General features: G+C 37.8%; 1 protein-coding gene across 1 annotated transcript; it reads left to right on the plus strand.

Moving 5' to 3' along the window:
• The first annotated feature begins 9,603 nt into the window (after positions 1 to 9,603).
• LOC124112242 lies at positions 9,604 to 15,017 on the plus strand. Its single transcript, XM_046472255.2, has 2 exons — positions 9,604 to 9,921; positions 12,666 to 15,017. Exons 1-2 carry the CDS (start codon positions 9,655 to 9,657, stop codon positions 13,260 to 13,262), a joined length of 864 nt encoding a protein of 287 aa, XP_046328211.2. The 5' UTR covers positions 9,604 to 9,654; the 3' UTR covers positions 13,263 to 15,017.
• The last annotated feature ends 1,061 nt before the right edge of the window (positions 15,018 to 16,078 follow it).

Genomic DNA, 16,078 nt, shown 5'->3' on the forward strand with positions numbered 1-16,078 from the left:
GAAACGGAAAACAATACAAGAGAAGGCCTCGGTCTGGCGTAAACCAATGTCCCAGAGAGAAATATTGCTGCACATAGGTGGCCTGTAATGGTCAACGACAAAGAATAACTAGTCTCGATTATTCTCCAAAACATTCAAATGGGTGCAAAAGGCATATGGATCGCTGAAATGTGGGGACTTTGTCAACTTGCAGAAACATCAACCCAGTTGAAGTAAATTTAAACCATGGCTCCTTTGTCTTTGACCGTGGTCTAACTAACTGAATTGTTAGTTAAATACCACTTGTCAATGTCGGAATTTCTTTTTTTCCATATCATTTATCTTGATGATAGAACAAAATTTCATGACAAACGTTTGTCGCCAGCGGGATTCGAACGCGCGAAGTCCGAACGGAAGGCTAACGAATGAAGACTTCTGCTACGGGTGAAATTGTATGAAGTTAACAACTAAATATTTACTTACATCAGTACTAATTGCTTATCCGTTTATGAACTGCAAAATATGTTTATGCAATTTGTATTCAGTATGTTAGTCTATGCATTCTAGTATTTGTACAGTACTTGTGATTGGTGACTTTTCGTTTAACGAAACAAACAGAAAGAGGGGGGGGGGGGGGGGGGGGGGAGGTCATATTTCACGTGCTTCACGCTGGGCTGACTCACACAGTGTTCTCACAGTTGGGCATAGAGTTCCTGAATATCTCTCAAAATACCTTTAACAAAACGATGTGTTTTTAAGCATTGTGTTTGGGGATGGTAAATATCCTGTATTAGGAATACACATTGTGTTTAGCGAGCTTTGGTTGAGGGCACTGGAGCCAGGACCAGGTGGTCCTTTGCCCAACACACCACTTCGACCCTTACTTCAACAAGACGGGTGGTAGAATTGGCCCGATTCTATCAATCGGCTGCTCACGCCATGCCCTGAGCATGGATAGTTCTTTCGATATCATATAATTACTGACTTTGGTTACTTTCCGATATGCGTGAGGAAGAAATAGCAGCTGAGCAGAAAAATCAAGAGATGAAAAAAAAATGTTGTAAAAAGCGATTCACAAAAAAGAAAGATGATAGCAGTATTACAAAACTTAACTCGTACCTGTTTACATTTGCACTTTCATCTGTTCAAAAGAATATAAAAGCTGGATACCTTAACATCGGAGTGAATGTATACGTACCAAATCCACTGTGATGCTTCCAATGTCAACAGTTTGGTCATGGGGCTAAGTTTTGCCGTAACAACACGGCACGTTCCCTTTGTGGTGGAGCTTACGAGAGCTCTGAGACAGAAAGACAGACAATAATTTATTTGCGTCGAATACCATCAAGTGTGCTAACTGCAACGGAGAACACTTGGCCTCATCCAAGTCCTACCCCAAACATGAACGTGAAACAAAAATTCAAAAAATAAAACACACAAACAATATTTCTTATTTTGAAGCAAAAACGTTGGTGCCTGCTCCAAATCCGTCAACAGTAAACTGCTCAGCTGCAGTTTCCTCTCGACCTGCTATTTCCCTTGCAGCTCCAGTTGTCAGACCTTCTGTGAGTTCGACTTCATGTCAAACTTCAGTATCTTGGGTGGATAAACTGCTTATCCTTGATGAAAATACTCAGACCTCTCCAGCATTGTTAAATATACCTACATCAGCCTCTCAGACATATGTTGTAACATCACAGCCTTCATTAGACCCAATATCCGAACCAGAATCACAATCTTGTCCGCAAAAGCAAGGAAGCCATTAAAAGAAATATTATTCTTCTACTCTCATTTTACAGAAAATCCATGTTTTCTGCTCCGGTTATCAAAGTGCAATACCATCTAAGAAAATAAATTTATACAAAGGTCAAATATTTTCACAATCCCAGTAACATTTCTAAGGCATTAATTAGTCTGTGTTCACAGTGTAGGCATTAGTGAACACTAAGTAGAGTAGACCACTTGAGTGCAGGGGTGCGTGAAACAGTGTGTACACTAAAACAACAACTTTTGTAGGCATTAGTCACTGTAGGCATTTGTCACTGTAGGCATTAGTAGACATAACCTTCCTCTTAATGCCCCTCTTCAGGCTGTTGCTGTCCGTGTGACCATACACGTTGTATTTAATCTCTGTTCTCTCTGTCCCGCCGTCTTCTTCTCTACATCATGTTGATCCCCAGGCCCTCTATGACCAGCTTCCCAAACCCTGCATCACCATAGGTGATTAGAATGGCCACAACCCCTCATGGGAAAGTACACATACAAGCAATAAGGGGAAAGTACTGGTTTATTTTATTTCCAACAATAATATATGTATTTTTAATGATAATTCCGACACTTATTTACATCCCGGTACAGGTACATACTCCTCCCTTGATCTATCCATTACAGACTCATCTCCATGACGACATGTGTTTAAGTGACCATTTCCGAACCATTCTCAAAGCTATAATTCCCTCTGATGTTCCTCCATCATCAAGGTGGAACTTCACTGAAGCTAACTGGCCTTTATTTGAAAAGAACTTTGATCAACCAAGTTAAGACCTGATCTGTTTACCGATGTTCCTGACCCTGTTTAACTGTTCTCTGATGAACTAAACAAAATAGCTGATGCATGTATTCCAAAGTCCTCTACATGCCCACACATACGTAAACAATGGTTTAATGCTGACTGCAAACAAACCGTCGCCATCTTATGGTACATAATTCGAATAAATTAAAAAATTTAATTGCGAAAACACGGCGTACATTTACACAAATGGCTACAAGGGGGGTATAAACTGTTTAAGTATGCCATACATTGTATATTACTGCAACCCATATCGACGAGATTACCTTTTACAAAACTCACCCATCTATGTTTGTAATGTAAACATTCATAATCTCATAATAACAATATAGTTACAATACAAGCAAACTTATTAGATTTACATTGTACAAATGTAGACAAATAACCGTATACGGTCAAGTCCCGTTAATCCGACATGGTTGGTTGAATATGATTATGTCGGATTAACGAGTATGTCGGATAAACGAAATTAAGTAGTATCAATGTTCGTGATCGAAAATCGGACAACTACACAATATATAACGATACGAACACGTAATAACAAAATGAAATATTCATATTGTTATGTTACATTGTTAGCGGGATAAGTTTTCTAATCATGCAACCTCTAAGGCTTAGCACAAAACTACGGTTACGGGCTGTATGACTGATTTAAAATACGTTTTCTCACTGGCTAATGTACAGGTTGTGGCTTCATAAAGTGAATATACCCGATGCTCCATATAATATGTTTAAATGTGTATTTATCTTTACAGACAATACAAGTTATAAGAATCGCGATTTTAATTTTCTAAAACAGGTACCTAGTTAAAAAGACATACTTCGCCAAAGAACATAAAAAAGCATTACCATGGATTCGATGACTTTTAGTTTTGTTGTGTTTTAAACATTTTTTATTGACATATATGGTCAACGGGATTGGGCAAAAGTTATCCAACTTCGGGGGCCCTTTCCTAATGTATTTGTACAGACATTGATTTTATATGACATACTTATACAGAAATACATACATATTTGTACAGACATTGATTTTATATGACATACTTATACAGAAATACATACATATTTGTACAGACATTGATTTTATATGACATACTTATACAGAAATACATACATATTTGTACAGACATTGATTTTATATGACATACTTATACAGAAATACATACATATTTGTACAGACATTGATTTTATATGACATACTTATACAGAAATACATATCCACATAACCATACACACATACATACACATACTCAAATACATATGCACATAATACATTTTAAAGTAACAAAGATAAATATATTTACACGAGAACATAAACATAATGTTTGCAAGAATAACAGACATACATAAAAATGCCTATATAAACACAATTTACTTGTATAAACACATTAATACATAATACATGCAAGACTACATATAGAACTACACAATCATACATACGCTTATATACAGGGACATATATGCACACATCTACACACTACATACATACACATATACCCTTGTGTACACATACATACATATATACATACACATACACATATTTACACACATACACCAAGATATACATACCCGTAAACATTATGCTTACAGAAGGAGGACAGAGATACCCATGTATTCATATACATGCATGTTTATACACTAATGGCGTAATTAATATTAAGTGGTCGAAGAGCGATATTCTATATTTATGATAAAGAGTTACTCGAATCTATTAGTCGACAGTATATATTTTTTAACGCTGTTGAAGGTGAGGTTATTGTGACTTTCAGCTAGAGATACATCACCGTAGAGAATATTTTTTTATTGTACATGTAGTTCCAGCTTTTATAATGTTAGCGAACATGATATTTCTGGGAATAGTGTAATTGAAACATTCAAGAAAGAAGTGTATGTTGTTTTCACATGGGTTTCCACAAGAGCAGGACAAAGTATCAGATAAATATATTTTGAAGAGATCTGCATTTAGGGAACTGCAAGAATGCCTTAGGCGTGTATGTAAAATATTAGCTCTTCGGTTGCCGGTTGAGAAGTATGGAGGAGGAGCTGCAATGATCGTTCTAATCATAGGTATAGGTTCTACAGATAAATGATGATCTTTACTTTGTTATGCTACATGCGGATTGTACCAGTTCGTTTCTGGCATTGGAATAAACAAATATAATGTTTTGAAGATACTGTATATGTATTTACGCTTTGTAAGCAACACAGAGCTTAAAAACGCACATGCAAACTTTCTTAGAGCAATATAAGTACTTTTGTTTACTTGAATTCCTAGGGGGCACGGGTGGCCCAGTCGTCTAAGGCGCCGCGATTCGCTGTGCAGAGTTGCGTCCCTTGGGCACGCCAGAAACCTATGATTGTGGGTTCGAATCCCGGTTCGCCCCGATTATGTTTCTAGGTTTGTCAGCACCATACCCGTGTTCTTGGGTCTCACCGAAGTGGTAAACGTCTGAGACCTGCATCAATTCGGGCTTTCCTCCCACATTAAGCTGACACGCCATGATATAACGGGAATACTGTTAAAAGCGGCGTTAAACACAACTCACTCACTCACTTGAATTCCTGAACAATTTGTTTTGTGTACATGTTACAGCGGTATAACGTCTGGGTGATGACGACGAATACTTGTTTGGGGGTTCATGGGATTTATTCGGTCTGTTCATATCAGGGATATGGAGATCCCACCCCATTTACTTGTTACCATGAGCATGAGTGTAAGCATATATTATCAGAACAACCATCAGCCGTATATATATTACAGCTACAAATCCCATTTATATGATACAATACACATCAAAATATAACAATATATACATACAAATATTAGCACATAAATACCAACCTCGTCTCAGGGACGCAGGCTCATCCCGTCAATGCCAACAGTATGGCTTTATATGTGCCTCTATGCCTAATAATGAAATGACACAATTAAGTAAACTTTATATAATACGCACACATACATGCTTTCTCTCTCTCCCACACACACACATTCACACACACAGTAATATAAACCTAATATATATATGTACTACATCAGTACATATTTATTAACACTTTCAAAGAACTATGTACATAATCATCAACTAACTCATACAAGACTTAGTGTACTAAAATACTGTACAATATATTATTACATTTATAGCTGTAAGCTATAAATTATTGCTAATGATAAATGCATTCTAACAGATACAGCTTCAAGCTATAAACTATATAAATTACTGAAAGCACCTTATAACAATGTGGTTGCTTAACACTAATTACACTATATTCTAACTGGTTACTCTAGCCATGACTTAATATCACAATGCACACTAATGTATCATGACTTTGAAGAATAAGTAATATATTTACAACATTGCGTATCATGTGGATCAGACTGCAAATTATACTATATAAGAAATATGCAATTAAAATGATAAAAGTGTACTCAACAAGACTAAAATATCAGATCCTAACCTCCTTATGATGAATATAAATACTAAAGAAGTCTAAATTAACTTACCCCAATCAGCGCAGTGCTGTGAATCCTGCAGAGTTGTAACGCAGCAGTGACCAGAGAAGAGAAATATTGAAGTGTTTAAAGCTAAAAACCTGGTCACATGCTACAGAAACAATAGAAAAGGCAATCACTGGCCAAGCTGTGGCTGGACCAGATCACTAAAGACCTTACATAACTTTACCCCGTACTTTACCTAAGGATTAGTAGAGAGTGTTCAGGTTAGTTTAAGGAGCTATTACCATACTTAACTCAATTATTTACCTAAGTTTAAAATACGTAAGTTAAAATACACACTATTTTACATTCTGCTACATACTCAGCAAATTTATTCATGATATATTGGAGATCATTAGCATCATACAGAAGTAGTAAGACACATATGCAACTCAGTAAACAGGCAGTAGGCCGAAAGAGTGAGTGAGTATGGTTTTACGCCGCTTTTAGCAATATTCCAGCAATATCACGGCGGGGTACACCAGAAATGGACTTCACACATTGTACCTCTGTCGGGAATCAAAACCGGGTCTTCGGCGTGACGAGCGAGCGCTTTAACCACGAGGCTACCCGACCGCCCCGTAGGCCGAAAGAAGACGCATTTGCACATCTTGCAATACTAAAATCCCCTCGGAATAGAGAAAGCAATGCAAAATGCAATGTACGACTTCATACCTTCATAAAGATTCCGAAATAAAACCTCAATGTTTCCATCCATTTCATAACAACCAATTTATTCCAAGTTTTCATACACTGTCGAAAATCGCTTGAAAATCTATAAAAATACAAAATAGCATTCATTAATGTCTTTGTGAATATGATCAGTTGTGGAGTAAGATTCAGTAAGACTGTATTTGTTATAAGTGTTCACTTTTTTCGATGACTATAAGCAGTCTTGTATTTCACAAAGAAGTGAAAATATTTGCCAAGTAGCTGATAAAGGAGCATCATTGGATTTTCAGGAGGGGAAGGGTGTTTTTTCTAAAATAAAAATAAAGCCTCTGTTTTACTGAAAAACAAATTACATATGTCATAAAGAAAAGGAACGTGTGCTGAGTCCACTTATATGTACAAAGCTCCGAAGTACGTACTCTTTAGCCCTCATTAGCCCTTCATACGCCAATTAACTTACAAATGTTTATGATTATTATTATTATTATTATTATTATATACTCAACAATAAAAGTTCCCGTGACACCAATATTTTAGTGTTTTTTTCAAACAAGTAAAGTTTGGTTTTCAATATTGTAGTACATGTACAAGTCACAAAAACGCACCTGCTTCAGAAAAGCATGCATTCCATGCAAAAGCTGACTTTTATGCAAGCCCCATGCATTCACTCCCCAAGAATGGGTATAAAAACATGTGCGTTAACGGGATTCCATATGCATTGTTTAGCATCGTGCCGACAACAACCACTCGTGATTTTGCAAGACAATTTAACGTCCACAGAAACGCCATTTGGTGTTTATGGCAACGTTGGCAACAGACGAATGCAGTCAGAGACCATACTCGGAGTGGCAGGCCACGCGTAACCAATAATCGACAAGACAACTGGATTCGAACAACACACCTACGAAATCGATTACAGCCAGCAACAGTGACTGCAAGAAGCATTCCTGGCCTTCGACGAATATCTTCACAAACCGTACGTCGCCGCCCCAGATGTGCAGGGATTGTCGCCAGAAGACCCGCCAGACGTCCCATTTTGACAGGAAACCACCGTCAAGCACGTCTAAAGTGGTGCGGACAGCGTTTATGCTGGACGGCCATGTAGTGGGGACAAGTTCTATTCACTGACGAGTCTCGTTTTCACCTCAGCCACAGCGATGGACGGATTCGAGTGTACCGACGTCGAGGTGAACGTTACGCCAATCATTGTGTCATGGAAGAAGATCGGTCCGGGGGCGGCAGCGTTATGGTATGGGGTGGGATTACAGCAAGACAGAGGATCAATTTGATAGACAGATATCCCACAGGACTTTGTGCGACGCCTGGTCCATTCCATGAGACGAAGGTGTGTTTCTTGCATCGCAACCAGAGGTGGACACACACGCTATTGATTTGTAAATTGACATTTTGGCATGTTCATGTTATTTTTTTTTATGAAATCACACATTTTCTGAAGTCAGTATGGCAAATTAAACCATTTGAACACTTACAGGAGTCTTTTATCTGTTGCAAACCGAAATTGTTTCAGATTTGGTAAAATACATAACTTTGCATTAAATCTTATTCAATGTCACAGGAACTTTTGTTGTTCAGTATATTTATGGTAATATTCTCTTTGGGTTTATGTTTTTTACTGATGACATCAAACATTCCCCATTAGCAATATACTACCAGTTATCTCGCGAAAAAGATATATCTCCTTAAAGCGAGCGATGATAGCGTAAATATCTTTAAAAAAAGGCCCTGCAGTAATATCCTTTGTAGCTTGACTGCCACAAAAGAGATTTAAGAGATCTTCATTTGATAAAAGAGATACATCAGTCAGTCGGTCTTCGGGAGAGTGTAATGGACTGTACACAGATAACAACATCACACGTGGTTAGAAAAATGTTATCATTGCCAGTGTTTCCCATGAACCTGTCATGTATGTGACCATTGTTTCAGTGGTTGCATGGGCTTTTAGTGTTGATCTCTATTTATGGAAAAAAACATAGGTACCCACAGGAATATAAACTGGGTCTCTCAAATGCGTAAATTACTGTTCGAGACATGTTTTAACGTTAACAGATTTCCTACTTTGGAATGATACGCTTCATAGATCTTCTTTTTTGAATTGGTATTGTGGTCATAAGTCTGTCATAGAAGTTTGAAAATAATCGCGAAACAACTCTTTCCATATTAATAAAAAAGCTCTAAAAGAAAACCCAGAGTCGATTGATTGAATGAATTTATTTTTGTGGTTTCAACGGTCTTTGGGGAGAACGTATTTGTCCCGAAACAATTTTACGATCTCGTAGTTCTCCCGTTTGTAACATATATTTTTTAATCATAGATTTAATCATAGATAAAATTCTCCTTCAACCAGACTCGTATCGTTCAAATTTAAGATCAAACACCTCCGCAATATCTATATCTATAAGCTTTAAACTTGTTCTGAATGATTTAAAACTGAATAAAGGAAGATGCTAAATATTGAAAAGTCCCTAAGAATTGGTCCCGTCTGTAACCTTTGTGTTGAAGACGAATTTAATTTATGTTTATTTGCCCTGTATGTAACAAAATAAGAATGGAATATTTACCCGCCTAGTCATTTTGGTGTATATCTGCTGATATCTTTGAATGTCTGCTGTCAAACAAAAGGTATAGCGTTCAACTACAAGTATCTTTAATACATATTCATCATGCTTTTGTGTTACGTCAGTTGGTGTTGTCTTGATACTCCGGATACTGCAATATTTGTAAATATAAATGTTTATCTATGTAACTCACCTGTATATTGGCCAATGGCCTTTCATCCGATAAACCATTGAATTGAAATTTCCCCCAGGTGAAAAACAAAGCAATGATTGACAGGTGATACGTACTATCTCCTGGGATGTTAAACAGGCAATACCTTCTTCTATCATTCTCCCTAATCTTCTACCAGAGCGAGGATCCCACTATGTTGCGCATGCATAGGACGGTTGTGGGACAGTTAGCCCTGGTTCTAGCAGTACTTGGTCTGATCGTTGTTACGATGATGAGAACAAGCACTTTTCAGCTAAACACGCGTGTTCTGTCAGATCTCTCTGGCGGACGAAATGGCATGCATGCAGCTGAAACATTCAGACAACAGAGGGACAGACTGTCCAGTATATTGAACATGGCAAAGCGGGAACTAGCCGTGATGAGCTGTAATATGATAGAGTTAAACACCAAACTCCAAAAGGTATGTATATGGATTACACTGTTCAGTACTGTTTATCGGTCACTTCTGAATTACGGTGTGGGTTGTTGCACATAATATTAATCACTTTTTTCAGCCTGAGATTTGATTCTTCAAATACCGCTGTGATAAGGCTGTGGCGTTAAACAACAAACAAACCATATTAACATTCTTAATCTCGTAAATTTTCCATAGGTAAGTCCTATAGCTACTATAAACAAGTAACTGAATGAAGGTATGGTACGACTTTTCACATATGTCCACAAAGGCAGATAGGATGAAACAATGAGTTGTATGCCAAAACGGAATTTTGAATTTTGAAATTTTGAGGGATTGATTTTAGCCTGCTACACCGGGATCAGAACATTTGTCGGGTTAGACGGAATGTCAGATTACTGAGTCTACTGTATAGACCCTTTACACAGAGTCGATTTAACAATAACTTCCATGTTGTTATAGATCAAATCATTCAGTATTGTGAAAAATACCGCCTATATGACAAATCCGTTCATCATTTACCAAATGTATTAATTCTTGATGTTCATGTTGGTCCACAGTCTCAATGTCAAACAATCATTTTTGTTTAAAATGAAAATATGTCTTGATTAGAGAAAGAATAGATCGTGCTTAGAGTTTGAAACTATCAACCATTTGTCTACAAGTTCCAAAATAAAACACATCTTTCGGTGCACGTACAAAAGAGACATAATCGGCCAGTGGTCTTTTGATACCATTTTCCCAAGGAAAGGGCGTTAACTGACTATGAAAGTCCAGTTTCCACCCTTGCCGAACTAGGATGGAATTATGGAGTAAAGTTATATTTTGGCTGGACCAATGAGTTCACGCACAGTCCAATCATGATCAAAACTGCGTAACGAAATCGACAGCCGGTTCGTAAACTGCCGTCCAAAATTCGGTTGCAGGATTTGCAAAGCATATTTGGAAAGGGTTTTGTCAATTATATTGTTCAATCTTGGAAAATGATCATTGTGTACATGGCTGATCATTGTGTATTAGATTGTACAGGAAAGGATTTCTTAATGCAAGATTTACCTTACAGAATAACAAGGATACACACTTACAATAAATTACATAATTAATTATTCCCCTCACCTCGATTTTGAAATATTTCAATTCAAGAAAACAAAAAGGGTCCTATAGTTTCCTTCCAGTTTGGAACATTTGATGTCAGTCGGGACAACCTTCATATACATTGTACGGCATATAATCTGATATGAGTTCTACTATCTACTTTGGTTTACAACAAACGAAACAATACTATTTTGTTTGTTTGTTTTGTAACGCTGCAGTCAAACATATTCCTAGCTCTATGACGACAGTCTGTAAATAATCGAGTCTAGACCAGACCAGAAACATATATTGTTTTATATTAAAACTATGAGCCTGCATATATTTTTACGAAAAATACCTTCCAAAAATGTAATGTGTGTGGCAAACAATTTCTTTTTCATCTGCCTGAAGCCTAATTATTTATTTCAAGAATTTTCTAAAGGCAATTTTCTTTCTTTTATAAAATCCCTGCAACCCCCTAAAGTTGAAAATACAACAAAACCTGTTTTCATCGATATTCTTTGAAAAACAAGCCTAAAATCCCAAGTATTGCCAGTATCAAAACTAGTCTGCACCAGATAACCCAGTGATTGACATCATGAGCATCGATCTACACAAATGGGAAACGATGACATGCATCAACCAAGTCAGCGACCTGACCACCCGATCCCGTTAGTCGCTTCTTTGTACAAGCATGGATTGCTAAAGACTAATTGTAACCCGGATCTTCACGGGGTGAAACAATGTTAGAAGATGAGCACAAGTATGACGGCCAACAATACATCTCATTCTGAGCAATTTGAAAGAAACTGTTCTTTTCACAAAATTTTAAATATGTATGTGAGAAAATGTAATTGCTTGTTTTCAAATTTGGTGTGAGCTTTTATCAACAAAGAATATCGAAGTCCCTGTCCAGGAGTTCGCTCGTCACGCCGAAGACCCGGGTTCGATTCCCGACATGGGTACAATGTGTGAAGCCCATTTCTGGTGTCCCCCGCCGTGATATTGCTGGAATAGTGCTATAAGCGGCGTAAAGCCATACTCACTCACTCACTCTGTCCAGGAGATTGAAGTACCGTAACATGTTTGTTCCCCGTTGTGACATGTAATTCGTATCATAATCGATGTAACTATCATCAACCAGTGTTTTAAGCCAACTCATTGCTGAGCATTGTTTTAATATTGGCTAGTATTGTGCACAAACCACCAGGAGCAAGTGATGACGTAAGTCCTGGTGGGCTATCATGCAGGAAGTTGAGGAACAGGAAGTTGAGGAACAGTAAGTTCCCATGATCCCCAGCGAGGTGGCCTAGCTTTGGTTATTGGTGGTCTATAGCCCGTGTTTTAAACAGTAGTAAATAATATTGTTATGCCAAAATGTGTTTGACAAATTATTTTTCGATGCAACTTTGTATTCATGACTCAAATGTATACACATCATCTTGTTCTCGTCGCTCTATTGCTGAAATAATGCCGATGCGAGTTAAAGTTTAACTCACTCACTCGTTTATACGCTTGACATATCTTTTGGCCTCTAAGTCAACAAATCAAATGTACATTCATTCTCTCTTCGTCATTTAATACTGACACAAACATTATGAAGCATATGCTCGAAGTATAAACTGCATGTGTATTTACGAATATCCTATATCCACTTTTTCCGTTTCATTCATCAGACCGCGGTATCTGCTGCAGGAGGATGGTGCAAAGAATCAAGTAAATCCGACAGTGGACAACATATGTTTGATAAATTTCTTGCGGAGCAACTATCATTATTATTTCAAAACCAAACTGTCGCAAGTTTTGGTGATGGTCCAGGTGACTACAAGAAATACTTGGACAGAACAGGCAGACTTCGCACCTACGATGCTTTTGATGGCGCTCCCTTCGGACAGGAAACCAGTGGAGGGGTAGTCCGGTTTTTAGATCTGACGGCGCCGCAGTATGGACTTCCGGTATATGATTGGATCATCAGCTTGGAGGTGGCCGAGCATATTCCACCTCAATATGAAGAAAGATATATTGACAATATCGCGAGGCACGCTAATAAAGGACTTGTACTGAGTTGGGCGGTGCCTGGTCAAGGCGGTCTCTCGCACGTCAACAATCGAGCCTTGTCATATGTACGGAGTGTGCTGGCAGATAAGGGTTTTGAAACAGATATGACTGCTAGTAAGGTTCTCAGAGAAAAAGCATCTTTACCATGGTTAAAACAAAATGTGTATGTTTACAGAAGGCGGTTTGATAGTCCACTCGACCCACTTGATGCTTAAATATGTCTTGTATAACACAAATGTGGTGATAAATCACAGTTCACATATAATTGCCAATTTGTAGCTCACCTGACCAAAGCTTACGTGATCAAATGCAGGTTGTTTGTCAATCGACGTCCCTTGTGCATTGTAAACATAGGCTCCGTAACCACTACACCGATGAAGCTGAAAATATGTTCATGAAGTTGGAATCCGATTTTCAATGCGGCCGCAATGGCATACACATGGGAAAACATATAGCCCTTATTTATCTTCAATATGTCATGAAATTTGATATACGGGTATTTGGCAGTTGGGTTCAAATGTAAAATTTAAAATTTTGAATTTTGAGTTTACTTCGCGATGATAATACTCCTCTGTGATAGAAGCCACCGTGAATGTACTGCCCATTACTATTATCGCTCGATTTTATTTTTTCGATATGGCCGCCATATGACAAAAAGAGGAGGCACGAAAAAGCGCAATAAGCTCAGTGGAAATCTTAAATTCTATTCTAATATATTCTGTCAGATCGTGCGCTTTGGTATCTTTATTGCTACTGGTTTTCGCATATATTTCAAACATGTTTGCCAAGACAGAACTGTGAAAGTTTGTGTGCATGATAATGGCTATATGAAATCGAATACATGATGATTAGAATTCCAGTTTGGTGTCGCAGACGATGTTACATATGCAATGTTTTCTCCTTCTACTCAAAATGCATTGAACTTAATGTGATGTAACTTATAATTCGGATATGTTACATTGCTTAATAGTTTCATATTTGTCAAGTATTGCTGTCTGAATGCTTCTTTGAGAGGCATTTAGAAGTTGGAGTACAAAGTAAAGATAAGATATATGGATGAACAACTTGTTTATTACAGCCAGGAGCGACGTTTCGGTGTAGGTTCTAACACTTTACCTACTTGATAACGGTGTTAGAGCCCACACCGAAACGTCGCGCCTAATTATAATAAAGAAATTGTTCATCCATATATCTTATCCTTATTTATCTGAATGCTGACATCAAGGCTGTCGTCTTTAGTGACAGCATGAGCTGTTGAGTACATATCTAGGTGAGCTACAGTGTCGTGGAACTGTATTTTTTTCGTTTTGTAGAGTTGGTATTAAGTTGGTAACACTACACTCTCCTCAATAAAAACCCCTTTAAATGCATGTTTTTATTTGAGTCTGATAAACTGAAATATTAGGCTTCTCAAAGAAGTTATGACAGACAGAGTTGAAACATGTGACTAAGCAGAATTAGGGATTGGTCAAGACGTTCTCCAGTGTAGGCATAGCCAGCGCAATAAGGGTAGCGGCGTATTTTAAACATCTCATGCCAAAATGACGTCATGGAATTTTGACCCTGGATTCTGGGTATAAAAACAGACACGCTATTTGTTTGGCTACCAGTGAATAGGATCATAATCAGAGCGAATCTGAGGATAATAGGATCCTAGTACACCTGAGAAACGTAGCTCTGAACAGGTCATTGCGGCGCCTGAGACTAGTTCCCCGTGATCCACGATTGTACTAAGAAGGGACTGTGTTAAAATACCTTTGGGATGCATCTTGAATTGTATTAAAAGTATCCCTGTGTAACCAGGTCAATATAGGTCCCCAAACTATGCTTAAAGGGATATTTAACTCAAAATTAACATAACGTATATGAAAAGAAACCACACAAAAAACATAATTAAGACACCTTGCACACTTGTATGGATGCAAGTATGAGAAGTACTAGATGAGAATCGTCATAATTCCCGATTCCCTGGAGGATTTAAAAAATAATAATATGAACAATGTTTTGTTAGTACTTGAGTATAGATGGTGAAAAGTTAGGATATGAGTGGAATATTCCTTTGCGACCAAATTGGATGAAATGGTGAGGCTGGTTGACTTGGTTGATTGAGTGTTGACATACCCTGACTTCGTTGTTTATACAACACACGCCGTCTAAACTGAGACATTGTCTCACTTACACATATAACAGGTGTACATAGGTCGACACCTGGAATGAAAACGGACTTCAGACCGTGCACAACAGTCCACCTTTAGTGTTTCAAAAAGCTTCTCAGAAAATTTCAGCGGTGAAACGTGAAGTTTGTTCGAAGGTACCTTGAAGGGCTTTCATGTCACAGTTTGTCTGTTAAAACACACGGGGCCTGATCTGTGGTGCAAAGACATATAAGCATATATTTAAGAATAATAGTAAAATGGATGAGAGTGTGTACTGCAATGAGATTGCTTGAAACAAAATGGGATTAGATCACGTAAATCTTTCGGACTTTGGGATGAATTCTATTATTGAGGAATATTCTTTCTCCTCTCAATTTTGAAAATTTCATTCGGCATTAATACCACGTTTAATAAATATTACATTTGAACAATAGCTTTTTTACATTCTCATAACAAGGCGGATTCAATTACCAGGGTGCTTTGAACCATGACGCCGTAACCTCATAGTATTCCAGAGTGACGTCATGACTTTCTCACAACTGTGAGAATTCAGGTAGAGGGCGACGTCGATGACAGCACCGTCCATGGTAACGTTGCCGATTTCTTCTTGTGGTTTGCGGACCTGCATTGTCCTCTGTGTCGAGGCCCAGAAATGTAATGCCGATAGCGGAAACAACAGTAGCACCAAACTGATTCAAAATATCCGGACAAATACAGGTTTTGGTTACATTCGATTGTAACTTACTTACCCCGATTGTGTGCTGCATACATCACTGTAGAAAAGAACACAACTTTTCAAATTTTGAACATAAACTTGCACAGCAAAAGGGTAAATGCTTGTCAAAGTGATACAAACCGTTGAAATGTATGTGCAG

Source organism: Haliotis rufescens, unplaced genomic scaffold (assembly GCF_023055435.1).
Source record: "Haliotis rufescens isolate VD_foot unplaced genomic scaffold, xgHalRufe1.0.p SCAF_6, whole genome shotgun sequence".
Classification (NCBI taxonomy): Eukaryota; Metazoa; Mollusca; class Gastropoda; order Lepetellida; family Haliotidae; genus Haliotis; species Haliotis rufescens.